At 38.8% G+C, this 26,823-nt stretch overlaps 1 protein-coding gene across 1 annotated transcript in view; it reads left to right on the forward strand.

Annotated features, from left to right (window-relative positions):
* BPNT2 (3'(2'), 5'-bisphosphate nucleotidase 2) overlaps positions 1-26,823 on the forward strand; it is a gene marked incomplete at its 5' end in the record, with an annotated part of 42,941 nt that overhangs the window by 3,032 nt on the left and 13,086 nt on the right. Inside the window, 2 exon segments of the mRNA XM_027773737.1 lie at positions 16,561-16,723; positions 18,390-18,485. Of these exon segments, the coding sequence (XP_027629538.1) occupies positions 16,561-16,723; positions 18,390-18,485 (259 nt within the window).

Below are 26,823 nucleotides of genomic sequence, written 5' to 3' on the forward strand. Positions count from 1 at the left end.
GCGGGGCGGGGGGGCCCCCCCGCGGGCGGGGGAGGGGAGAGGCTGCGAACGAGTTTCAGCACGCTGGCTCTTCCCGCAGCCCCAGGCTGTTGGAGCCTCTGACTCCCATTTCGCAGATGTAGAAATTGAAGCTCAGAAGCTAGGGTGCGCAAAGGTATGCAAACAATTCGTGGAAGAGCTGCGTGAGTGTGCACGTCATCTGGCTCAGGATCACGCCCTCTGGCCGCTCCTTGGTCGTGTATGCGGATGTGCATCTGGGATCCGGACACCTGGGTTCTGGGTGAACTTTGATACCAAAAGGGTGAGAAAGTTAACTGCTGCTGCGAGGTCTGTAAAATTCAGGAGGTTGGCTAGACACTCCAGGGCCCTGTATCCTACCTTAGTGTCCTCGCTGGAAGGGTCGCGTACCTTCCCTTAGCCCACCAAAGGGCCGAGAACCCTGGAAGTCTGTTGGAGAGTTGTTAGTATGTCGAGCTTTTGTGAGGGAGTTTGCTTACCATCCATGAATACTGTAGCTGAAGTTGTATCAAATCCCTCTTAATAGTTTATATTACAGTTGGGGGGCCCTTTGGGAAAGTATTTGGAAATGTGCTTCCAGAAACATCATTTCAACCATCTGTACCACCTGGCCCTTGATTAAAGGTCTGAATTACTCCAGGGAATAAGAACTCCATTTGTCTTTTCTTTGGGTAGGTTTCTGGGGAAGGAGTTGACATTTTCTTAGGGAAATCCAGACATTTTGAATTTGTTATTAATTTCATTTCAGTGGAACTGCTCTGAATTGAATAAAGCTTTTAAAAATTTATTTCAACTTCAGAGGAGAAGCTCAACATAGTATAACTGTCTCTTATAAATGGGTCTTAACTCACCCCACAGTAGGATTTTGGCTGCTGGAAAAATTGTACCCAGTGAAATTGTATTAGTTAGACAGTGTTATCTAAGCCCAGGCATCTTTGGAAGGTGCCTGACCTTTTACTGTTGTTCTTGTGAGAGAATATTGTCCTTGCAGAGTTACATCTTTTGTGTAACTCTTCTTCTGGTCTGTCATGTTATTGCTTTGATTTTCTCTTTCCCTTAATCTTAAGTTTTTATTCCTCAGTCAGAAAGAAACATTGGATTTATATCATGAGCTACTGGATACCAGTATGAATAAATAAAAAAGTAAATAATTCTAAAATTTTTTTATCAAATAAAATAATAATAGTAACCATGTTGAGTCTAAGACTCATGATCACTTCACAACTTATGTGGATTCTTTGTTTTAGTTCTTCAAGAGGTACTTAAAATGTATAATATGGCTTCCTAGGAAAGAGTAAAAACTTAAAAGCAATAATATTGAGGGACCAGCAGATGGCTTAATGCCTATGTCGCTGGACATGTGCCTGGCATGAGTTTAAGCCACCAGGTCCAGGACTTGAACCTCAGTCAACTACATGGGAGTCCAGCGGAAGGAGAATGGGGGATCGTGGCATGGCCATCCTCCCTGGGGGGGGGGGTGATTTCTCACTTTCTGTCTTTCTGGCAAGCACTCACGCCCTATAGCAAAAACCTCTCCAAAATTTTCTTTTTAAAAAAGCAATTAATATTGAAATATAACAAAGTTAAATTTTTTTCCAAATGTAAAGACAAAAATATCTTAAATATTGAAAACACATTTGTGTACATATGCATTCTCACTTAGCAAACAACAAGGAAATAGCTGCCAGAGAAAATGAGCTGTATTTTTTTAAACACAAAAGCTAAGTTTTTGAAATTGCAGATGTTAGAGTCTTTGCTTTAATATAAAATAACTTTTTGTTTTCCTGTGACTGAATGTTTGCATGTACATCTTTAGTGTTCAGGGTAGGTGTTGATGGGTGGAATAGAGGAGGTTGTGTTCATGTATACAGTGTCAGTGTAGGGATGGTGCCCTGTCGCGCTATCTCCTTTTATCTTTATTAGACTAGAGGCCAATTATGGGTGGCTGAGAGTAGTGACTCAGTCCTAGATTTTTTTTTTTTCTTTCCTCCCTGAATGCCTAGAAGTAGTCTTAAATGCTTGATTGTTTTGGAAGCCTCATCCACCCCCACTTTTCTTTCTTTTTTTTTTTTAAAGAAATGTTGATCATTTCCCACTCAGTTTACTTCCAAAAGGAAAGTGACCATTGAGAAGCCACACATACTTTCTTTTGTCTTAGTTCCCTGTCCAAACAGGGAGAGGTCTGTTTTCTTTACTCTCATTACTTTCCTGTCTGGAATCTGAGGCAATGTGAATTGCTCAGTAAAAGAAATACCAGGGTATTCTAGAGCATTTAACCCCCCACATCACCACCACCTGCCAAGAGACTGCTGGCAATGTTTGGAGACAATTTCAGTTGTCACAAATGGGTGAAATGCAATTGGCAGTCTATTGGGTAAAGGGTAAGCATCCTACAATTTAGTTCCCCTTAAATAATTATCTGGCCTAATCCGTCAGTTGGTATAGAGGTTGAAAAACCTTCCTCCAGAGAAATGAGTGTTGTTCTAACAAAACTTAAATTTGACCTAGGATCCATAGATTCCCTTTGGTCTTCACTCTTTCTCAGGTTAAGGATCTTGGGAGCATCCTCAGGGCAGCTGTTCTCTTCCTAGATACTTTGGCAGTCCTCCCGGGGGGGGGGGGGTGATTTCTCACTTTCTGTCTTTCTGGCAAGCACTCACGCCCTATAGCAAAAACCTCTCCAAAATTTTCTTTTTAAAAAAGCAATTAATATTGAAATATAACAAAGTTAAATTTTTTTCCAAATGTAAAGACAAAAATATCTTAAATATTGAAAACACATTTGTGTACATATGCATTCTCACTTAGCAAACAACAAGGAAATAGCTGCCAGAGAAAATGAGCTGTATTTTTTTAAACACAAAAGCTAAGTTTTTGAAATTGCAGATGTTAGAGTCTTTGCTTTAATATAAAATAACTTTTTGTTTTCCTGTGACTGAATGTTTGCATGTACATCTTTAGTGTTCAGGGTAGGTGTTGATGGGTGGAATAGAGGAGGTTGTGTTCATGTATACAGTGTCAGTGTAGGGATGGTGCCCTGTCGCGCTATCTCCTTTTATCTTTATTAGACTAGAGGCCAATTATGGGTGGCTGAGAGTAGTGACTCAGTCCTAGATTTTTTTTTTTTCTTTCCTCCCTGAATGCCTAGAAGTAGTCTTAAATGCTTGATTGTTTTGGAAGCCTCATCCACCCCCACTTTTCTTTCTTTTTTTTTTTTAAAGAAATGTTGATCATTTCCCACTCAGTTTACTTCCAAAAGGAAAGTGACCATTGAGAAGCCACACATACTTTCTTTTGTCTTAGTTCCCTGTCCAAACAGGGAGAGGTCTGTTTTCTTTACTCTCATTACTTTCCTGTCTGGAATCTGAGGCAATGTGAATTGCTCAGTAAAAGAAATACCAGGGTATTCTAGAGCATTTAACCCCCCACATCACCACCACCTGCCAAGAGACTGCTGGCAATGTTTGGAGACAATTTCAGTTGTCACAAATGGGTGAAATGCAATTGGCAGTCTATTGGGTAAAGGGTAAGCATCCTACAATTTAGTTCCCCTTAAATAATTATCTGGCCTAATCCGTCAGTTGGTATAGAGGTTGAAAAACCTTCCTCCAGAGAAATGAGTGTTGTTCTAACAAAACTTAAATTTGACCTAGGATCCATAGATTCCCTTTGGTCTTCACTCTTTCTCAGGTTAAGGATCTTGGGAGCATCCTCAGGGCAGCTGTTCTCTTCCTAGATACTTTGGCAGTACTTGATTTCATTTTTTCAAAGTAGTAGTAATTGCAGCCATTTGTCTGATGCTGTCCCTGATTCTGTCCTTGTGGGTAATCATGAAAAGAAAGGTTGCAGATAGTTTTGTGGAATGGATTTATAGCCACAGAACAAACTTAAGTTGTTAGATTTGATTTAATATTCAGAAGAGTCATCTGAGGTGCTCCTGCCCTGAACTTATTCACAGTTTTGTCAGTGTTCCTTTGAAGATGAAGTGTAGTAAACAAGCTGATAGCAACAGCTTGGGTCTACCTTCCTTGACTTACAGGATGGGAGGGAGTTAAATTCCTCTCTTTCAACAGAACCATGCTCTGGAATAGTTTGAGAAGCATTGAAATAGTGCACAGAATGCCTTCTTCGATATCTAATTCAGGCACCAGCCTGATGATCCTACTCAGTCATTTAGCTTTTGAGCCAGTTTCCTCACCTGCAAAACTGGGATTCCTAGTAATTGGTACAGACACTACAGACAAAGAAAAAAAGCTAGTGCTAAAGGATCAAGCATGCAAATTCTAGTAATCTGAGCAGTTTGAATAAGCTGCACTTGGGAGAATTTCCAAAGAAAGAGGTGGGAAAAATGGGCCCAGCAGGTTGCATATTGGTTGAGGTGCTGGACTCCCACATGGGCAACTACCATTCAAATCCCAGACCCTGTAGCTTGTAACTCATGCTGAGCATGTGCGTGCTTCTCCTAAATCCTGAGAGGAGGATGGAAAAGGTATTGTGGCATGGCCATCCCCTCTGGGGGTGATTTCTCATTTTGTCTGTCTCTGTCTCTGTCTCTCTGGCGAGCACACGCACACTATAGCAAAAAATCTCTCTAAATATATACATACATACATACATACGTAAGTAATAGGGATGGGCCCAATTTTATCTGAGCTCTGAAGCGTTTGGGCCTGTTCTTTAGTTCAATACTAGAGAACAGAAAGGATAGACTCAGCTGACTTAACTGTTCATGAAGCTTGTGGGATGGTGTACTGGGCTTTGGGCATTTGGAGGTGACTAAGACCAGTCAGGAGATGGTTAGGCTGTGTGAGAAAAGAGGACCAGAACTTGGGCAGTGGGAAGGTTATGAATGGTCAACTCGTTTATGTAGCAAACAGTGAACTAAACTTTTTATTTTTTTCTTAATCTGCTGTAGGGTGTGTTTATTCTCCAGAGAGAGAGAGAGAGAGAGAGAGAAAGTGAGGAAGCACTGTCACAGGGGATGGCCAAACCACAGTCCCTTCTTTTCCATTCTCCTCTTAGGATTTTGGGCACTCATGGATGTGCCCAGTGTGTCTTTCTAGCTGCTTGTCCAGGACTTGAACTGCACAGTCAGCCATGTGGGATCCAGCCACTTTAACCACCTGCCACCAGCTGGCAGCTGGACCTCCTTTGTTTTTTTTAAAGACAGGTCATAGTATGTGGTACTTATCCTGTCTCATCCTCCCAAGTAGTTGGGAATACAGGTGTTAGAAAAGATCTCTCTGGGAACCAGCAGTTAGCATAATGGCTATGTCACTAGACTCCCACGTAGTCGACCGTGGTTCGCGTCCCGTACCCGGTGGCTTAAAACTCACGCCGGGCGCGTGTGCGTGCATGCCCAGGATCCCGAGAGGAGAATGGAGGAGAAGGGATTGCAGCGTGACCATCCCCCCTGGGGGGTGATTGCTCGCTTTCTGTCTCTATGTCTCTCTCTGTCTGTCTGGTGAGCACACACACCCTATAGCGAAAATCTCTCCAAAAAAAAAAAAAAAAAAAAAACAAAAGAAAGAAAAGATCTCTGTGTTGACCAGGAACTCATAATCTTCCTGCCTTAACTTCCCTGAGTACCTGAGTAGCTAGCTAGGACCTTAGATGTGCTGCATCCTTTTTTTTTTTTTTTTTTTTTCTTTAGAGGTTTTTGCTTTAGGGTGCATGTGCTTGGGGTGAGAGTGGGGAGAGACAGATACAGTGAGAAAGAAAGTAGGAAATCACCCACTAGGGGCAATGACCACACCTCAGTCCCTTCTCCATTCTCCTCCCGGATCTTGGGCCTTCATGCACACTTGCCCAGTGTGAGTTTCAAGCCACTGGATCCAGAATTCGAATCACAGTCAGACATATGGGAGTCCAGTGACATAACTGCTACGCCATCTACTGACCCCAATCCTGGTTTTTAGGGTAGACCAGGAATCGAAGCCAGGTCTCTTGTGTGGCCTCAGCCTGCCATTAATAGTTTATCTTCACAACAGCATTGAAGGTTAAGTATTACAGCCTCCATTTTGTAAATAAGGAAATCAAAGCTTAGAGAGGCCAAATAATTTACCTGAGGTTGCACAGCTAGAACAAAATCGGGCCAGTTCCCTGGTATGACAGTAAGATGCTATTCAAACAAAACTGGATCCATATGGAAGATCTGGGTTCAGTTCCCCAGTCAACCTGTACACACTGGCCATGCTCAGATAATCCTGGCTGGCTGGGAAGCTTCACTGGGCGTTGGGAAGAATGTGTTATGGGATCCTATTGAGGTTGCTTGTCTTTCATGTTTCTCTTTCAGTCATGAAAGAAAGAAACTTTTTTTCTTAAGAATCTGAGATTCACTTAATGATCTGAGAATTATGTCAAGTCTGTCTCTCTCTTTTTTTTAATTAGCCAAAAGTGCATTTGCTTATTAGGGAGAGAGAAAAAACACTCCTCGGTGGAGCATGGTCACACCACAATCCCTTTTCCTTCACTTCTCCAGTCTATTGAAATTTGGGGTATGGCCACACATGCGCTTTATGATTTTCAAGCCACTGGAGCCAGGATTCAAACTGCATGATCAGCTGTATGGTATCTAGCTCTTTTAGCCACAAGGTCATGGGTCTGGTCCTCAAACCTATCTATTGGGTTGTTAGAAAAGTCATGACACATTGTTACATGGAAAAACATGAAAAAAACTCATGACTTTTCTGATGACCCAGTAAATGTGTGTTCATGGCAGTTTAGGTTATGTAGCAAAAGTGTACTCCTAACTGTAGTGATTTAAATGAATGGAAGGACTCAGGGTTATGCTTAGAGAATAGTTTAGAAGGGAACAAAGTGAATACAAGGAAACCAGTAGGAGGCTTTTTCAGATGAAAGATGGTATGTTTTAAACTGGGATTATGGTTGTAGAGGTGACAATGGAGGGATAATGAAGGAATTTTTAGAGAGAGATGAAAGTGACTCTAGCTTTCACAATCGGTATTATGTTGGTGATGCAGGAGAGTGGGGCATGACAAGGGCAGTTTATGAGTGTCATTTTAGATTTGTGTTATTAGAGGGTGCCTTTCACATGTGTAAGGGGAAATGTTTGAAGAGGCAGTTGAGTCTCAAGTATGCATCTTCGGTATGAGTCTTCAGTATGAGTATGAAGCTTGATAGAGATGTTTGTATTAGAAGAACAAATTCATGAGCCTTCAGTGTATGATGTTAATTGAAATTGGTTTTGCCAGAATTAGTTAAGAAAATACAGCACTAAAGGGGAAGATCAGGGCCTAGGACCAAGGATAATAAGACTGAAAGTAATCATTTAACCAGATTAATAGTAGCCAACCTTTATTAAAGTTGTACTTTTTATTAAGTACTGTACTTTGTTTGATCTTTTCATTGATTCTTATTAACTCATTGGTATTATCCCTTTTTACCAATGAGATAACTCCCTCTCTAAACTAGCTCAAGTCTGTCACCTAGTAGATCAAAAGAGATAGAATTTAAACTCAGACAATGACTGAACAGTCTCTTAATTATGGTTCTGTATGTAGGTCATTGGCATCCTTTGTGGAAGCTTACTTGGTAGCATGTTGGGGAGGAAGTAAAATTGAAAAAAGTGGAAAGAAGGGAAATGGAGAAAGTAAAAAAAAAGTCTTTCAAGAAATTGGGTCTCTAAGGAAGTTGGTTAGTATGTTATATAGGACTAAGAGAAGGTTCTGTGGATTTTTTTGTAGTTGTTATATTTGTTTTTAAGATGCAAGGACCTGGAACATGTTTGATTGTTTATAGGACTATATGTAAATATATGAGATAGTAAAAGATTTCTGAAAAAATGGAAAGAGAATAGGCCAGTAGAAGGATGTTTGTTTACACATTTAAAAAATAGTTTCTGGGGCCAACAGGTAACATGGAAATTAAGGTGATTGGATCCCACATGGCTAACAGTGTAGTTTGAGTCCCAAACTCAGGGGCTTGAGAATCATGCTAGTTGTGTCTGCATCTGGGGATGCCTAAAGTCCCAAGAGGAGAATTAGAGAAGGGATTGCAGCGTGTCCATCCTGTCTGGGGGCAGGGAGTGATTTCTCACTTTCCTTCTGTCTCTCTCTTTCTCTGTCTATGAGCAGGTGTGCGCTATAGAAAAATACCAAAAAAAAACCTAGTTTCTGAAATGCCTATGGTTTAGTCAGCGTTCTCCAGAGAAAAAGAACAAATAGAGATTTATTATGAAGAATTGGCTTGGACCTAGCAGATGGCATAGCAGTTATGTTGCTGGACTCCCACATGACTGACTGCAGCTCGAGTTCCGGACTTGGTGGCTTGAAAATCACACTGGGCACATGTGCATGCATGCCCAAGATCTCAGGAGGAGAACGAAGGAGAAAGGATTGAGGCATGGCCATCCTTCCGGTGGCAATTTTTCACTTTCCCTCTTACTGTGTCTGTTTCTCTTTCTCTAGTGAGTGAACATGACAAAAATGCCCTCCCTCCATAACAGAGTACTTCTCAAAGAATTGACTCACTTGACTACAGGACTGGGTAGTCCCATAATAGAAGATCTTCCATAAAAGAAGACCCAGAAAAGCTGATGGTATGGTTCAGCCTATCTGAAGGGCTGAGAACCAGGGAGCCAGTGGTGTAAGTCTCAGTTGGAGGGTAGGAGAAGACTGATAGCTCCATAGTTAGAATGAGTAAGGGGCAAATTCTCTCTTCCTCTCTCATTTGTTCTATTCAGGCCCTCAAAAAATGGCATGAAGTCCATCCACAATTAGGGAGAGCAATCCACTTTTTGGAGACCACTGTTTAAAATGCTAATCTCAGGATTCAACCTCCCCAGACTTGTTTATAGACCAGAACCAGAGTTTAGTTCTCTTTCCCATTCTATAAGATAGCAGGTGAAAATGCTGTGAAGCAGGATACTAAGAAGAAACCTGCAGCCAAGAAGGCTGACAAGATTTCAGAGCACTGCAAGGTTGATCAGAAAGCTGTGGACTCACAAATTTTACCCAAAATCAAAGTGGTTCCTTAGCTCCAGGACTACCTGTGATCCGTGTTTACCCTTACAAATAGAATGTATCCTCAGAAATTGGTGCTCTAAATTTTTTGCCAAGAGCCTACTTAAATAACTGGTCATATAAAAAAAAAATTGCTAATCTCAGAAACACCCTCACAGAGGCACTCAGAAGTGTTCAATCAAGTATTTGGTAGCATTATGACCCAGTAATTTGACAGATTAACCATCATACCTACTGTGTAGTAGGGACTGTTTGAGATATTATATTCAAAAACTTGCTAGGATATAATAATATATGGAGAAATGCAATAAATGGTGGATTCCTTCTTAAAGCACAACCAAAAGTTCCTTCAGCCCCAAAGTAAACTACATTGTCCTATTGTCATAGCGTTGATTGTGTTTTGGGGCCTTATGCTCTTATGTTGAAGAATTGTTTCTTTCCCTTTTCTGGAGTTTAAGGTACAAGCCAAGCCTAAATACATGTATGTGTTTATATATGTATTATGTGTACATGTATATGTATAAGTTCTTAAACTTGTCTTAAGAAACTTTGTATTTAATAAGAATTTGCTTACTGAGCCCTGACATGGCTAAATTAATTTAGATACTGCTTAGCATATAGCTTAAACACTTTTTGCTCTCAAAATGATGGACCACCTTTCATGTCTACATACACTATTCCTACTGTTTATGCCCCAGATGATGATTTATATTTTTCTACCTCCCACCCAGTTACCTCTGTTCATTTTCTGGAATTTTGGGCATGCACACACATGTGCCTGGCATGAGTTTCAAGCCACCAGGTCCAGGACCAGGTCCAGGACTCGATCCGCGATCGGCCATATGGGAGTCCAGCGATATAACCATTACAACGTCTGCTGGTCCCCAGTTAGAACTTTTTTTCTTTCCCCTCACAGTTGCTGATCCAGGTTTGAGTTTTAGAGGAAGAGAATCAATTTAGTTCTTAAACTACTTAGAAGTATTTATTTGGATATAAAAGAAAAAATGTATTAGTCAGGAAAGACTGAGTAGACTGTGCTATAATACCAAAACCCTCCAAATCTCAGAATCCTAACAGTCTCCAAGTTAGTGGTCCTTTATGTGGTAACCCTATGACTCAAGTGATTTTGTTAATTTGTGATTCTGCCATGTTAACATGGCAGGGAAACAGATGAGATTAGAGAATGATAAGGACCTTTTTTTTTCTTATTGTCTCAGTCAAGAAGTGATGGACATTCACATTTTTATCCATTTTACATGCATATACATTTTTGTCCATATTTTCATTGCCCAGAACCTCTCTCACATGCCTCTGACTTAATGGACTACAAAGTATAGTATTCAGTATGTCCAGAAAGAAAAAGAATAGTAGATATTGTGAGTGCTAGAAATGGCTACACAGGAGGCAAGTTAACTTAAAGAAATCCATACTTCTGGTACCAGCATGTAGTGTAATGGGTACATCACTAGACTCCCCCATAGTCAACTGCAGTTTGACTCCGGGTCTGGTGGCTTAAAACTCATGCCTGGTATGTGTATGCCCAAAATCCCAAGAGAAGGGATTGCGACATGGCCATCCCTCCTGGGGATGATTTATTGCTTTCTGTCTCTCTGTCTCCCTCTGGGTCTCCCGCAGCGCATGCGCCCTATAGCAAAAAATACTCTTAAGGAAAAAAAAAATCCATACTTCATAAGCTTACAAGCTAACAAAGGGATCTGAAAGAATGTTCACATAGTTGCCAGATACACGTGGAAACTGCAGTATTATGTATGGTTGTAGCCTATGGTCAGTTTACTAATTCCTGCTTTCTACAAGGCTTTTGTGCTCATCCTGTTAAAATCTTAGGTGTTCTAAAAGGTACCTTTTTCATTCATACCGTAATAGGCTTTTTAAGGAGGGATTGATCAGATTGGAGTCGGGGGAGGGATTGGCTAAGGTGTTGACTGTAGATATGGGCTTGCTGTGAGCTTGGAGTTTGTTTTTTATGCTTGTCTGTATCTTCAGTCTCCCATTCAGGTATGTGGCAGGGAGTAAAGAAGTGAGAGGGAGAGTAGACTTAGTGGAAGTAGGTTGTGGAGAAGAAATGAAAAACCAGTGACTAAGAATAATATTGCCAATCAAGAAGTATTTATTGAACACTCACTTGGGGTTGGATGATGAAGATGGAGCTACAGTAATGAAAAAGCTATGTCCTCGCACTCACAGGACTTAAGCTTCTAAGTAGTCAAGAGAGATAGTAAACTTGTAAACAAATAAAATGACTTAAAAATTAGGTCATGTTGAAAAGTATTTGGGGGTCCTGGTTTATCCACAGTAGTCAGTGAAGGTCTCTCTGAGGCGATGTCATTTGAGTTGTGGCCTGAAGGATAAGCAGACCATCATAGAAACCTGAGGAAAGTGTATGAAAAGAGTACAGTGAGTATACAGGCCCTGAGGCCAAGGGACCATCTAAGAACAATAATTCTGCAGGGCAATAAATAAGTGCAAATAAAGAAGAGATTACTGGATAGCTGTTGCTGGGGTCAGATTATATAGGATTTATCTTATAAATGATGGTAAAGAGTTTAGATCTTATGTCTGCATAATGAGAAACTATTGGAAGTTTGAAATTCAGAGTGACATGACCTGTTCAGGAAGATGTCAGGTTGCTAAATTAAGAAAGCTATCCAAAGACAGTGATTTTTGTCTGTTTTAATCATTATTATACCCCATTGCCCCAAATGGTTAAGTGTGCAGTCATTAAGTATTTGTTGAATAAATGAAGATGTTAGTGAGTGAATGCACTGTAGGAGGCAAGATCATTCTGAGGCTGTTGTAGGAATCCAAGTGTGAGAGAGATGGTGGCTTAAACTAGGATTTTCTTGGTAGACCTGAAGAAACATACTTAGAATTCAGAGGTAGACTTTCTATACTGACTGGTTGTAGAATGTGGAAAGGCACTGAGAAAGACCTGGCTTTGACCTTTATAATAGTTTTTAAGGCCATATACAGTGGCAGGAGGTGGATTTATTTAACTTGCAGATATGTAGTGGTAGTGACAAGTTATAAGTACAGGTGGGCAAAAGCAGATTGGGTAATTATGCTAATGTTTTTTCTCCTGTTCTGTTTGTTTCTCCCTAACCTGATTCTTTCTCAGTGAAGATTTTTCAAGTGTGGCTCTATAATCTAGCTCATTCTTAGTTGAATGTATTAGGTTGTTGGAGAAGTCATGATGCATTTTTGTTAGAAAAACTTGAAAAAATACATTATAACTTTTCTAATGACCCAGTATATGGAGAAGCTGACTTTACCTTTGGGCAGAAATCTTGATCATAGCTCAGTCAGACTTGACCCTGCCATTTTTACGTTATAACTATAGTAGTCAAGATTCATGAGCTTCTTTCCTGAGACTGCCCCACTCTTTTTATTTTCCCCTCCTTATGTTATATTCCTTTTTTTTGTTTGCATGAACTAACCTAGAGTTGTCATTAAGAGAGTGATCTCTGCAATCAGAATGCTTCTCTAGTACTAATACTACCTTAATAATTCTAGCATTAAACTAGGTCTTGAAATTTGGTAGTGAACATTATCTCACCATAGTACTCTTCTTTTTTAGCCCCCTTTTCTCAAAATGTCATAGCTCTTTCTGGTTAAGCTCTATCATGTAAATTTCATAAATGTCTCATGCAGTTTGCAGGAAGAGAAAGAGAAAAACAACCTATAGGGATTTTGATCAGAGTTCACTAAATCTATAGTGATGGGAGAATTAACATCTTTCCTATTTTTTAAGTCTATCCATTAAAATGGAATTCCTTTTTATATAAGCTTTTATTAATGTCTCAGTAAAGGTTAATTTTCCCCATATTGTTACACATCTTGTGTAGATATATTTTTGAGTACTTTATTTTTATTTTTAGTTAAATAGTTAAAGTATTTACACATTTGTTGCTGGATGTAAAAATGCAGTTGACTGTGTTTATCTTAAATTTAGCAGCTTTGTTATTAATTCTGTAGTTTATCTGTGAGTTAATTTGGTCAGTCATCAACTGCACATTATGGTTTTATTTCTTCCATCTAGCCTTTACACCTCTCCACACACTCCTTCCTCCTCACCACTTTAACTTATTGCCATGGCCAGAACCCTCTGGACAGTGTTAATAGAGGTTATGATGCAGAGCAGGTGGCTTGTATTGGGCCTTGCAAGGTCACTCACCATCTGGTTTCTGTTACTCTCTGACCTCATCTTTAGTGCCTTGCTCCATGACTCACTCTGCTTTAGCCATGTTCTACTCACTTGCTAACATCCTGCTGCCCCCTGAATACCTACAGACTGCCACCTTAAGTCTTTGCATTTGTCATTACATGGCTGGATTGTACCTCCCATAGATGCCTGCCAGGTTCACTTTCTTTAGATTTCACTCAAGTATCATCCAATGCCTAACTACCCTCTTTTTAAAACACCTGTTTTGCAGCAGTTTATATATCATAATTTGCCCATTGTAAGTAATTTTTATTGCATTTGCTAAATTGTGCATCCATCATCATTAGTCAGTTTTTAAGCATTTTCAGCACCTTAATAATGTCCTTGTCCCTATTTACTATTCATATGAAATCCTACCTTTGACTCTAGGCATCCATTGATCTACTCTCTGCATAGATTTGCCTATTCTGTATTTTTTTATGTACAAAATATCTTTATGATATATCGTTATGACAGAAGTACAAATACATTATTAGTCAAGGTTGCTAAGTAGACCAAGTAAATGTAATATACATACATGTAAAGTTAACATCAGAATAGTTTACCATTTAATTTCTATTAGTACTATAATAACATTGTTTATGAGAGTATTAACATTTGATTTATACTTTGAGCTAGTTTGAAGTTGACTCATAGAACTGGACATTTTTCTGAACATTCTGGACATTTTACATTAGTGAAATCATACAGTGCGTGGTCTCTTGTGCCTTGCTTCTTTCTCAAAGCAATGGATTCATCCATATTCTAACACGAATCAGTACTCCTTTATTATTTATGGCTGAATAACTTTCCATTGTATGGATATACCACAGTAATATATTTATCATTTGATGGATATTAGGGATTTGGGGGCTATTATGGATAATCCTAGCCATGTGAACTTAAAGAAAAATCCTACCGCTACTCTCCAACTTCCAGCCCTTATTTTCTTTACCTTACCGTGTCCAGCATTCTGCATGTTTTCCTTATGTTTCCTGTTTAGTGTTTATCTCCACTAGAATCTGAATTCCACAAAACCAGATATTTTTGTCTCATATTGGTCACCATTATTTCTTTACACCTGAAACTGTGTTTGGCATATAGTAGGCAATCAATAAACATTTGCTGGGACCATCAGTTAGTGTAATGGCTGTGTCGCTGGACTCTCATGTAGTCAACCACGATTCGCGTCCTGTATCCAGTGGCTTAAAACTAACGCTGGGCACATGTGCGTGCGTGCCCAAGATCCCGAGAGGAGAACGGAGGAGAAGGGATTGTGGCGTGGCCATCCCCCCTAGGGGGTGATTTCTTGCTTTCTGTCTCTCTGTCTGTCTCTGTCTGTCTGGTGAGTGCATGCGCCCTATAGTGAAAACCTCTCCAAAAAAATAAATAAAAATAAATAAAACAAACATTTGCTGAACTAATAAAGGCATAATGGATGAATTGGATGTTTATAGTGGTCTACATTAAGAAATATTTTATGATTTAATGTTTCTGGAATATTACTATTTTTAACCTCTTCTATGACAATTTTGGATGTTTCAGAGAACCTTCTAGATATTGGGGTTTTGTTCTATTTGTGGTCTTTTAGCATGTTTGTCAGCACTGGAATCGCTCTGTCACTGTATCTTGGAGTCTAGGCATGGCATCAGTTGCAGTATAAAAATGATGACTTATTCTAGAAAGGAAGCTTGTAGAAAGCACAGGACCCAACAGCCTGGCCTATAACTAAATCCAAATCTAGGGGACATTTGTGTGTGTTTGTATTATGATCTGATCAAGGAAATGTTTTAACGAAGCAGTATTTGATCAAGTGACAGTGTTTTATTCATTCTTAAAGTGCAGTCAGTTCTTAGATTTGCTTCATTGGTATATTCAATTTACAAAAGTAAAAGCCATTCTAAAACATTTTAAAATCATTCTTTCACAAATCAGACTATATGCATTAAGAAACTTAACAATCAAAAGCAGTGATTTTCCACATAGGATAGGGTGGGGCACGTGGCAGTGTTTGGAGACATTTTTGGTTGTCACAGCTGAAGGGTGGTGTTGCTGGCATCTGGTGGGCTCTAGTGGCATCTAGCCAGGGATGCTATTACAAATGCGACAATACACAGTATGGCCACACAACAAAGAATGATCTGCTCCAAACTGTAAGTAGTGCCAAGTTTGAGAAATCTCAATTTAAAGGAATCTGTAGTGTATTGTGGATAAAATAATTTTATGTAAGGTGGTGTGTGTGTGTGTGTGTGTGTGTGTGTGTATTTCTTCTCTGCTCACCCCACATTCTTACATATCTGTATGGTAAGTCAGATTTATTTTATGTTCTAATTTTTTTCTCTAGTAAATAAAAAGTGGAACATTTTACTTTACCTCTTTATTTTGTAACCCATCTTTGGTATGTAGTGAAAAGATGTCTTTACTATGTCCCTTATTAAGCTTTATTTAGGTAGGTTTTATTGTTTCATTTAGATTAGGTATTCTAGTTTATCAACTGTTTCATCATTTCCGGATCTCCTCTCCCTAACCGTTCAAAGGTTCACCTGTCCTCCCTTACCTGTGGTCTCACTTTCTGTGGTTTCAGTTACAGTGAGATATTTTGAGAAAAAGAGACCACACATATACAACTTATAGTATATTATAATTTTTCTATTTTATTTTTGGTTAGTGTTAATCTCTTACTTTGCCTCTTTTGTAAATTAATCTTTATCATAAGTGTGTACATACAGGAAAAACCATAGTATCTACAGGACTGTGAACTGTCCCTGGTTTCAGATATCCTTGGTGGTCTAGAAGTGTATTTATCCTTCAATAGGTAAGGAGGACCGCTTATATTTTGGGTGATCACTTTACTAGAACATTTTGTCTCTTTGCATTCATAATTCCCTATTTTTATGACATGTTGCTTTTAAGACCATTGTCATTTTTCTCCTGACTCTAGTTGCTTCTGTCTTCTAACTCTAGTTGTTTGTGATCAGTGTTCCAGAATATCGTCTGCTTTCAAACTCGAGAGCTGCTATTTTTCTTAAATCATCATCAAACTTTAAGTAGTTTCTTTCAAACTTTGATGCTTAGTTCTTCTATATGTCTCTGTATTTGTGCTCTCTGATTTGCTTAGCCAACAAATTAAGCATGGATATTAGATTTGAAAGTATAAAGACACGATGTCACTGGGATTTTCTTTTTTTTTTTTTAATAATATATTCTCTGTTGTGAGATCTCTTGAAATGAGTGAAAATAAGGATTATTTACAGTTGATATGGTTTTTATCTGAAATTTTCTTTTTGCATTTCATCAAGTAGTGATTTTTTTTTAAATGGTCAACTATTTTCTACGCAGATAAATACTGAGGAACATGTGGATGCAACTGATCAGGAGGTTATCTTATGGGATCGTAAGATTCCCGAGGATATCCTGAAGGAAATATCTACCCCTAAAGAAGTGCCAGCAGAAAGTGTTACTGTCTGGATTGACCCACTTGATGCTACGCAGGAATATACGGGTAATTTTAAAATTGGTCTCAAACTTTAGATTGCCATTTTGTATCAGAATCAGAAACAAGGTAGGTGGTGGGAACCAGCAGTTAGCGTAATGGCTATGTCGCTGGATTCCCACTTAGTCCACCACGGTTCCCGTCCTGGACCCGGTGGCTTAAAACTCACACCGGGCGCGTGTGCGTGCGTGCCCAAGATCCCGAGAGGAGAATGGAGGAGAAGGGATTGTGGCGTGACCATCCCCTCTGGGGGGTGATTTTTCGCTTTCTGTCTCTATGTCTCTCTCTGTCTGGCGAGCGCACACGCCCTGTAGCGAAAACCTCTCAAAAAAAAAAAAAAAAAAAGAAACAAGGTAGGTGGTATATACATTGGTGGTGGATCCTTTGACGTTTCAATTTAGATTTTAAGATAAAACCTGAATTAATAGAAGATTGTACAAAACATTTTTACTGGATCAGCAATTCTCAGCCTTCTATCTCCTGTAAGGGACAGTAGTAGCCCACTAAGAATTAATGGCTCACTGATCCTTCAGTGAGGGATTGTTTTTAGCAACAGCAGCAACATGGATCCTATGGCATCTGTTGAGGACATTTATTTAACCAGAATATAATATTGATTTGGGATATTCCAAACTTCAGGTTTTATTGCATATTCCTCTGCCCTTGGAATTCAAAATAGTAAATCCTAGGTATCCAGAGAGCAATTAATTATTCAAAAGACAAAGTCTGTCCCCCTTCCCACAGACTCCATCCCCTATTTCCTGGCTTCTTATCTAGTACTAACTCAGATTTCATTTCTGTGGATCCTCTCAGACCTGTTTTTTTTTTTTTTTGGTTGGTTTGTTTGTTTTTTAACCCAGCAATAACTAATACCTGCTTTTACACTTCTCTTGGTATATATTAGGTTGTCAGAAAAATCATGATGTATCTCTCTGTTTTTCTATGCAAAAATGAATCTTGACTTTCCTGACAACCCATTATGATATTTGTTGATCTAGTTGTCTTACTAGATGGATAAAACACTCCCTGAATGTGGGGGTTTGTAATTTTTCACCTTTGTAGTCTAGTGTATATGTACTGAACTTGAACCATAATAGATACTCAATAGGTAACTATTTGGAGAACAGAGAGAGGATACTAGTGTATATATCTATCTAAGAGTAACTACCGTTGTGATATAATATTTTATAGGCGTACATAATAGAAATATGGAATATCGAGGAGTTTTCCCTAAACTTAAATTTTCCTGATCTTATAATGATGATTTACATTTACTCTGCACATCCCTTGTGCAGGGACTATTAGGCACCTAAACTTGATTTTTAAATTTAATCTTAAAATTAAGTTAATCTATACCTAAAGATGGATACTGAATTAATCTATATGTATTATTTAGATGAAGAAACTAAATTTAAGTAATATGTTCAGAGACATGTAGCTAGTAAAATGGTGGCCAAGAGAATAATCCAGATTGTCTGTCTGTAGAACCATAACTCTTATCTACTCTCTTAAACTGGTTCTTACTCCTGGACTCTTTTTACTTGAGGGGATTGTTGTCTTAGAAAGACGTTTCATTCACACACGTTTTTAATTTGAAATAAAGTGTACTATTGTATCCTGAATTTATACACATTACTCTGACAACTGTGTGTTTTGTTTTGTTTTTTTTCCTCAGAGGATCTTCGAAAGTATGTCACTACTATGGTGTGTGTGGCTGTAAATGGTAAACCTGTGCTAGGAGTTATACATAAGCCATTTTCTGAATATACAGGTAAGAAATATGCCAGAGCTTTCAAGAGTTAATGTTATTGAATACATTCTCTATAGTGCTTGTAATATTGTGTTGGTATCTCATCACAACTCTAATTATTGAAGTCACTCCCCTACCCTGCCTCACCTCTTCACTAGATGCAGTGAGGACTTCATGGTTAGTACTAATAATACATGACAAAGCAAGGTTTTTTAAACTATCATTAAGAATAGATACTGCTGGGACCAGTAGATGGCGTTTACAGTTACCTTGGTGGACTTTCACGTACTCAACCACGGTTTAAGTCCCAGAGCTGGTAGCTTAAAACTCATGCCAGGAGCATGTGCATGTATGTCCCAAGAGGAGAATGGAGGGGAAGGGATTGTGGTGTGGTCATGCCCCCTTGGGGATGATTTCTTGCTTTCTGTCTCTCTGGTGAGTGTACATGCCCTATAGCAAAAAAAAAAAAAAAATGTTTCCCTAAAATAGAATAGACCCTGCTGAATGGAAATGAGAGATTCTTAGCACATTATAGGGTACCATTGGGCACAGACTCCCTTGCAGCTGAGGTCCTCTCTGTTTTTTTCAAGCTGTTGCTAGAGGTCAGGTCCAAGGCTTATATCATGGATTTTATGTAGAGTCTGAGCTCTATTGTGTAGTTGCTTTAGACAAGTCTGTTTTGATATGGGGAACTAAACTTGATATCATGGTAGTTAAGGATAGTGCCACCTTGCATCAAAAATGGAGGAGTGGGTACCACTATAAAAGTCTCAGGAGTCAGACAGAACCTTGGGTAACTGGATGCTCTTCAGAGCTCTCTCAGAACCCTGCTCCTCCACCTTCTCAATCCAGTCATTTTTGTTAGCTTCTTGGATGACAGATTAAATACATCATGGATGTATTAGGTTGTCAGGAAAGTCATGATGTATTTTTCTATGCAAAAATGTGCCATGACATTACTGACAACCCAATATTAGGTGAGGATGTGGAAGGCCATGCCAACCCAGGAACTTCTCTTTCAGCTCAGGAGTGCCCTTACCTGTAGCCCTACCAGTGGTTATGGATGCCAGGTTGGCATTTGGTATCACTGCAGCCATTACTCTGCTCTTTGCCAGGGAGGCTAACTGTGGCCTTTGAGTAGAAGCAATGATGTGGATGATGGTCACAGTGGGGAGGGAAACAGTTGTATGAAGAGCATTGCTGACAGTTTGCAGGGAATTGTCATACTTCTAATTGATAACTCCTATCAACAGCATAGGGCAAAGATTATGACCCTTGGCGTCACCCTTTTCATAAGATGACAAAGTTCTGGGACCAGCCCATGGCATAAAGGTTACCTCACTGGACTCCCACACAGTCAACCACAGTTCAAGTACCGGACCTGGCAGCTTGAAACTCATGCCAGGTGCATGAGCAGCATGCCCAAGGTCCTGAGAGGAGATTGGAAGAGAAGGGATTGTGGCATGGCCATCCCCACTAGGGGATTTTTCACTTTCTGTCTCTGTCTCTCCAGTGAGCGCACATGCTTTATAGCAAAAATCTCTATTAAAAAAAAAAAGACAAAGTTCTTACTAGTTAGAATTGCTAGTGTTGAAAACAGCCCTAATGATCAAGTATAGTGGATTGAATAATGTCCTCCCCAAATTCATATCCACCTCTATGTTAGGCTATAGTAAAACTCCACAAACTGTGTCTTACACAGTCCTGGAGACTAGAGATCCAAAAATTAAATTCATGTCCACCTCAGTATTAGTTTCCCAGAGCTGCTATAATAAAAACCCACAAACTATTTTCTCATAATCCTGAAGGTTAGAGGTCCAAAAATCAAGAGGTTGGCAGAGCCATCCTCTCTCTCTGAAATCTCTAAGGGATAATCCTTCCAAGTTTTTCTTTTTGTTTCTGGTAGTTTGCCTACAGTCCTTGGTGTTCTTTGGTTTGTAAATACATCACGCCAGTCTCTGCCTCCATTGTCACATAGCATTCTCCCTGTGTATGTTCCTGTGTGTGTCTTTTTCTCTTATACAGACACCAGCCATATTGGATTAAGGGCCTACCCTTCTCAGTATGACCTCATCTTAACCATTTAAATCTGCATTACCCTGGTTTCTGCATAAGGTCAAATACTGAGATACTGGGTTAAAATTTCAGCATAGCCTTTTGGGGGACACAGTTCAACCCATAACAACGCAGAAAATTAAGGTAGGTGTCAAGACCACGCTGAACTAGAGTAGGCCCTAAAACCAAGGAATGTGTCTTTGTAAGAAACAGAAAGGAGGGACCAGCAGTTAGCATAATGGCTATGTCGCTGGACTCCCATGTAGTCGACTGCGGTTTGCGTCCTGGACCCGGTGGCTTAAGAAAAACTCAAGTACACACACGCACACTCCGGGCGCGTGTGCGTGTGTGCCCAAGATCCCAAGAGGAGAAAGGAGGAGAAGGGATTGCGGCATGGCCATCCTACCTGGGGGGGTGGGGTGGGGTGGGGTGATTTCTCGTTTTCTGTGTCTCTTTCTATCTGGCGAGCGCACACACCTTATAGCAAAAAAAAAAAAAAAAAGAAGAAACAGAAAGGACACAGACACACGTGGGATGAGACAGTGTGAAAGTGGAGGCAGCTACTGGAATGATGCCTTTCGTAAGGTAAAAATTGCCAGCAGCCATCAAAAGCTGAGGGAGACATAAGCATTGATTTTCCCTCAGAGCCTCCAGAAAGAACCAGCCTTGCCATCGCCTTGATTTCAGGTTGCTGGCCTTCAGAACTAGGAAAATATAAAGTGATTTTGTTGTAAGCCACCAAATTTGTCATCGTTTATTGTGGCAGTCCAAGGAAGCAAATACATGAGGTGTCCCATCCAACTCTGTAACTTATCTGGCCTGTCTCCATTGTGTCTCAGGGGTGTGGCTGACCCTGCTCAAAAGGGCTGACTGTCAAGTGGGGAGAAACAGAAAAATAATTTTTAATTAATCTACAGTTATTTATTTGCTTTCCTGAATAGTCATGGATCCCAAATTCCAGCTGCTCTAAGACAGGCTAAACATTTATTAGGATGTTGGCTCTGCATTTCAAAATCAAATTCTATCTGAATTTTTGCCTCCTTTTCCTAATTCGTATCTTTTTTATTTTATTTTATTTTTGGTGAGAGGAGGTTTTTGCTGTAGGTCCCATGTGTTCACCAGGGAGACAGAGAGAGACAGAAAGCAAGAATCATCTCCCAGTGGGGAGGGCCACACTGCAATCCCTTCTCCATTCTCCTCTCAGGATTTTGGGCATTCACACACGTGTACCTGGTGTGAGTTTCAAGCTACTGGGCCTGGGCCTTGAACTATGATCAGCCTCATGGGAGTCCAGTGCCTTAACCACTACACAACCTGCTGACCCCAATAATTTGAATCATTTTAAAAATATACTGTTTGATACGCTACAAAAGGCTTATGCCATTGCAGTGATAGTGTTCCTTAAGATACGTAATTGCTTTATGGTTTATGGGTTATTTTCACATACTTTCTTTAATTCTTACTGAATTAGTTAGGATGCAGGTTAGGCTGTTAATTAGGCTGCTGTAAATTATACCAAAATTTAGGAGAGGGAACAGAGTGGTTTCTTTCCCTCTCCTCTGATAGATGGTGTGTAAATGTAGGGCTGCCATGGCAGCTCCCTGGTACCAGGTGTGCCAGTCTCTTCTGTTGCTTTGCTGTGTGAATATTTGTGATGCCTCACTGAATGGTTGTAGATGTTCACCACTTCATCCATATTCCACCAGATGTGAAAGAGGTTATTACCCACTACAGGTTTGGCCTCTAGGCTATCTGCATCACTTGGGGTCATATTCAGTGGATCAAAACATAGCTAGAACCCAGTCGCAAGGGAGGTAAGAAATACAGTCTTTATATTGAATGGCCATTGAAACTAAAATGCAGGGATTCTGTGGGAAAATAGGAAAATTGGATAGTGGAGTACAACTTAGTAGTACTGCTATACTTAGGACAGTCCATGAGAACTTCTCTTACAGTTGTGTAAATTAATTCTCCCACTTAGAGATGAGAAAATCAAACTCAGAAGTTTCATTTATTCCTGGGACCAGCAATTACCATAACAGCTATGTCGCTGGACTCCCATGTAGTCGACCGCGGTTCGCGTCCTGGACCCTGAGGCTTAAACTCAGCCTGGACACGTGTGGGTGCATGCCCAAGATCCCAAGAGGGGAATGGAGAAGAAGGAATTGTAGCATAGCCATTCCCCATGGGGGGTGATTTCTCTCTTTCTGTCTCTCCGTCTTTCTGGCAAGTGTACGCACCCTATAGCAAAAAACTTCTCCAAAAGAAAAAAAAAACGTTTTATTTATCCCACAAGGTCACTCAGCTAATCTAGTGTCATTCTTTCCAGGTTTATTTTGGAACAGAAAGAATTTATGTCAAAGCACTTCATAAACTGTAATATGCTAAATGTTTACGTGGTTTCTATGATATGAGCTGCTAAACTCATTTTCTCATCTAGTTAAAAAATATGTATAATAGCAGTGACATTCCTTGTCTTACAAAGTCATCAAAAGGTTCAAATGAGATAATATTAAATATACTGTATCTGTTAAACACTATACAAATGTTAGGAATTATGGAGCTAATATGAAACTGCTATAGTACATTGATTTACGTAAAATTCCTGGAGAATCAAATTTCTCATCAGACTTAGTCAGAATTAATTCCTTGGATTTAAAATTTATAGATATAAGAGATTTGAATATTATTTTAATGAAGTAAGTATAATTATATAAATAAGTAAGTGTAGGATATTCACTCTGGCAATTTATAGATAGTAAAAATAAGTTATAATGTCTGAAGTCGGCGTAGCAAAGTACTAATCATTTTTTATTTCCTTCTGAGCTTTTATATATTTTATAGGTGCAATAAACACTCTCTAGCTGCTGTTTTATTACTTCTACCTTCTCATCAATCATTTATATTATTTAAGTACCTACTGTATTTTTTAGTCACTTGGAATAATTGTATTCATGTAAGTGTTGCAGATGAACACATGAAGTACTTTTAAAAAATATTAAGTTAGTAATTCTTATCTAAAATCATTCTGGTAGTTATCTACTGAGAAATGCTATCTTTATTCTCTTATACAATACTGACCTCTAGTGATAGAGCCTTGTAAATTCACTTCTTGGTAAAGACATGTTTATTAAACATTTATGAAAAGAATATAGAGAGGGCCAGTCCCTTGGCCTAGTGGTTAAGGGGACCAGATCCCACATAGCAAGTCATGGAGTTCAAATCCCAACCCCAGTGGCTTGGAAAGTATCCCAGCAGTTGGTGTGTGCCCAAAATCCTGACAAGATAAAGAAATAGAGAAGGGATTGGGAACCAGCAGTTAGCGTAATGGCTATGTCGCTGGACTCCCACGTAGTCGACCACGTTTCACGTCCCGGACCCAGTGACTTAAAACTCATGCCAGGCGCGTGTGCGTGCGTGCCCAAGATCCCAAGAGGAGAATGGAAGAGAAGGGATTGCAGCGTGACCATCCCCCTTGGAGGGTGATTTCTCGCTTTCTGTCGCTGTATCTCTTTCTGTCTGTCTGGCGAGCGCACGCGCTCTATAGCAAAAACCTCTCCAAAAAAAAAAGAAATAGAGAAGGGATTATAGCATGACTACACCCTATTTGGGGTGCTTTCTCTCCCTCTTTCTCTGTCTCTCTGATGAATACATGTACCTTCTGGCAAATTAAAAATAAATATGTAAATTTAAAAATTTAAAGAATTCTTTTTGCTTTATCCTCACTTTCTTATAGTTTTTAACTTAAATTATGAATAATTTCAAACAAACATAAAGTAATAATGACTACTGCATCGCAATATAGCAGTCAATAAAATTTTTATGTATTTTTCTTTTTTTTGATCTGTATATGTGAAGAAAATTGAGGATCATAATGTTTTATTCCTATATACTTCAGTATGCATCTCTGAAAAGTAAGAACATTTTTCTATACAAGAACAGAACTATTAATAAAATTAACAACTATTTCCCATTATCATCCAGTAGTCACATTTTCCCATTATTCCTATAGTAGATTTTACAGTTAATTACTTCAAACCATAATCCAGTCAAGTGACAAACATTTATTTTTGTTTTTTAATTGTTAAGTTCTTTTATTCTAGAACTTTTGCCTTCCCCTTTTTAAGTTAACTTATAAATAATAACTTATACATTTTCGTGGGAAGCAGTGTGAATTTTTTTGATACATAAAAATTATATGTGATGATGCAGTGTAATTACATCTCCATTTCCTTGTACATTCAACATTTCTTTGTGTTGGGAGTATTAAAAGTCTGGTCTTAGTTACCTTGAAGTATACATGTAAGTATAGTCTATATACTGTGCAATGGAATCATATCTAACTGTAATTTCATATTTGTTAACCAATTTTTTCCTATTTTATACCCATCTTAGCCTCTTCTAATCTCTTTTCTACTTTTTTCATTGAGATCAAGTTTTTTTAGCTTCTATACACTGATAGTGTGTTTTTCTGTGCCTGGATTTTTTTCACTTAGCATAATGTTCCTCAGATTCAGTCCTGCCACAGATGACAGGGCTTCAGTTTGGGTGTATTTATAGCTCAACCAGAGAATGGGTGCATTTAAAAGTCAACCAGAGAATCTGACCTACAATTTTCACTTGGGTGCCTTACCACTGAACTGGTCCTCTGCCGATTTTGCATCCAAAATTATTACTGTATTTTTGAGAAGTTTTGGATTTTTTAGGATTTTCTGTACATAAAATCATTTCATCTGCAAACAGGGACAATTTGACTTCCTCCTTTCCTTTCTAAATTGGATACCCTGTATTTATTTTGCTTGCTTAATTGTTCTGGTTAGAAATTTCAGTTTTCTGATGAATAGGAGTGCTGAGAGATTTTTTGCTATAGGGCGCGTACGCTTGCCAGAAAGACAGACAGAAAGAGAGAAATCACCCTCCGGGGGGATGGCCATGCCACAATCCCTTCTCCTCCATTCTCCTCTCAGGATCTTGGGCACGCATGCACACGTGCCTGGTGTGAGTTTTAAACCACTGGGTCCAGTACTTGAACCGCGGTTGACTACATGGGAGTCCAGCAACATAGCCATTATGCTAACTGCTGGACCTGGAAGAGTTTTTTTATTACAGATTGAATCTCATATTTGTTTTTGATCTATTTAGGTATTCTGTTTCTTTTGGTAGTATGTGTCTAGAAACTTACCCATTTCTTTTAGGTTTCCCAATTTATTTGGTGAGAAGTTGTTATAAGTCCCTAATAGGCTTTTATATTTCTGTGGTATGAGTTGTAATGTCTTGTTTTCATTCATAATTTTATTTATTTGGGTTTTCCCTTTTTTTCTTACCTCTGCTAATGCTTTGTCAATTTTTATATTAAAATTTTTTTCATTTGATTTTGTATTTATTTTCATTCTTAATTTTGTTTATTTCTACTCTGATCTTTTCTTTCCTCTTAATTTTGATATTATTTTTTTCTTACTTTTCTAGCTCCTGGAGGTGCATCATTAAGTTGTCTATTTGAGATCTGTTTTTTTAAGTAGACATTTATTACTATGAATTGGCATCTTAATATTGCTTTTACTAATACTATATCTCGTAGGTTTGGTATGGTGTGTTTTCATTTTCATTTGTTTAAAGAAATTTTAAAATTTTTCAGTTAATTTCTTCATTAACCTCTTGTCATTTATAAGCTTATTGTTTAATTTTCATGTTTTTGTATAGTGCCCAATTTCTTTTTTTATTGTTACTTTTTAAATTTATTTATTATTATCACAATCTTTATATTACATTGAATCACATATAACTTTACTGTGTGTTACATTTCTTTTTCCAGAAGGAATACCATGCATATCAGTCAGTACAAAGACATTAAAATCCCCTATCCTTCAGTCTCCTCTCGGGATCTTGGGCATGGATGTACATGCACCCTGCATGAATTTTTAAGCCTCTGGGTCCAGCACTCAAACTGCAGTCATCCACATGGGAGTCCAGTCTAGTTTGGGTTTTGTTGATTTTCCTAAAGTATGTCTGCCACCTAGAGACTTTCTTTCTTTTTTTTTTTTAGTCTAACTTACAATCTCCTCTGTAGAATGTTCCTTATGCTGAAGAGAAGAATGTATATTCTGTATCTGTTGGATGAAATACTGTGTAAATGTCTTCTAGGTTCATTTAGTCTATAAATTCTATTCTCATGCTGAATGATCCCTCTTATGAAAAACAGCTTAACAGCATTTGACTTAAAGTCTGTTTTATTTGATGTATATGTAGCTACTCCTGACCATTTTGGGTTTCTGTTTGCTTGCAATTTTTTTTTCTATCTCTTCAC

The sequence above is a fragment of the Tupaia chinensis genome, unplaced genomic scaffold (genome assembly GCF_000334495.1).
Source record: "Tupaia chinensis unplaced genomic scaffold, TupChi_1.0 Scaffold000046_3, whole genome shotgun sequence".
Classification (NCBI taxonomy): domain Eukaryota; kingdom Metazoa; phylum Chordata; class Mammalia; order Scandentia; family Tupaiidae; genus Tupaia; species Tupaia belangeri.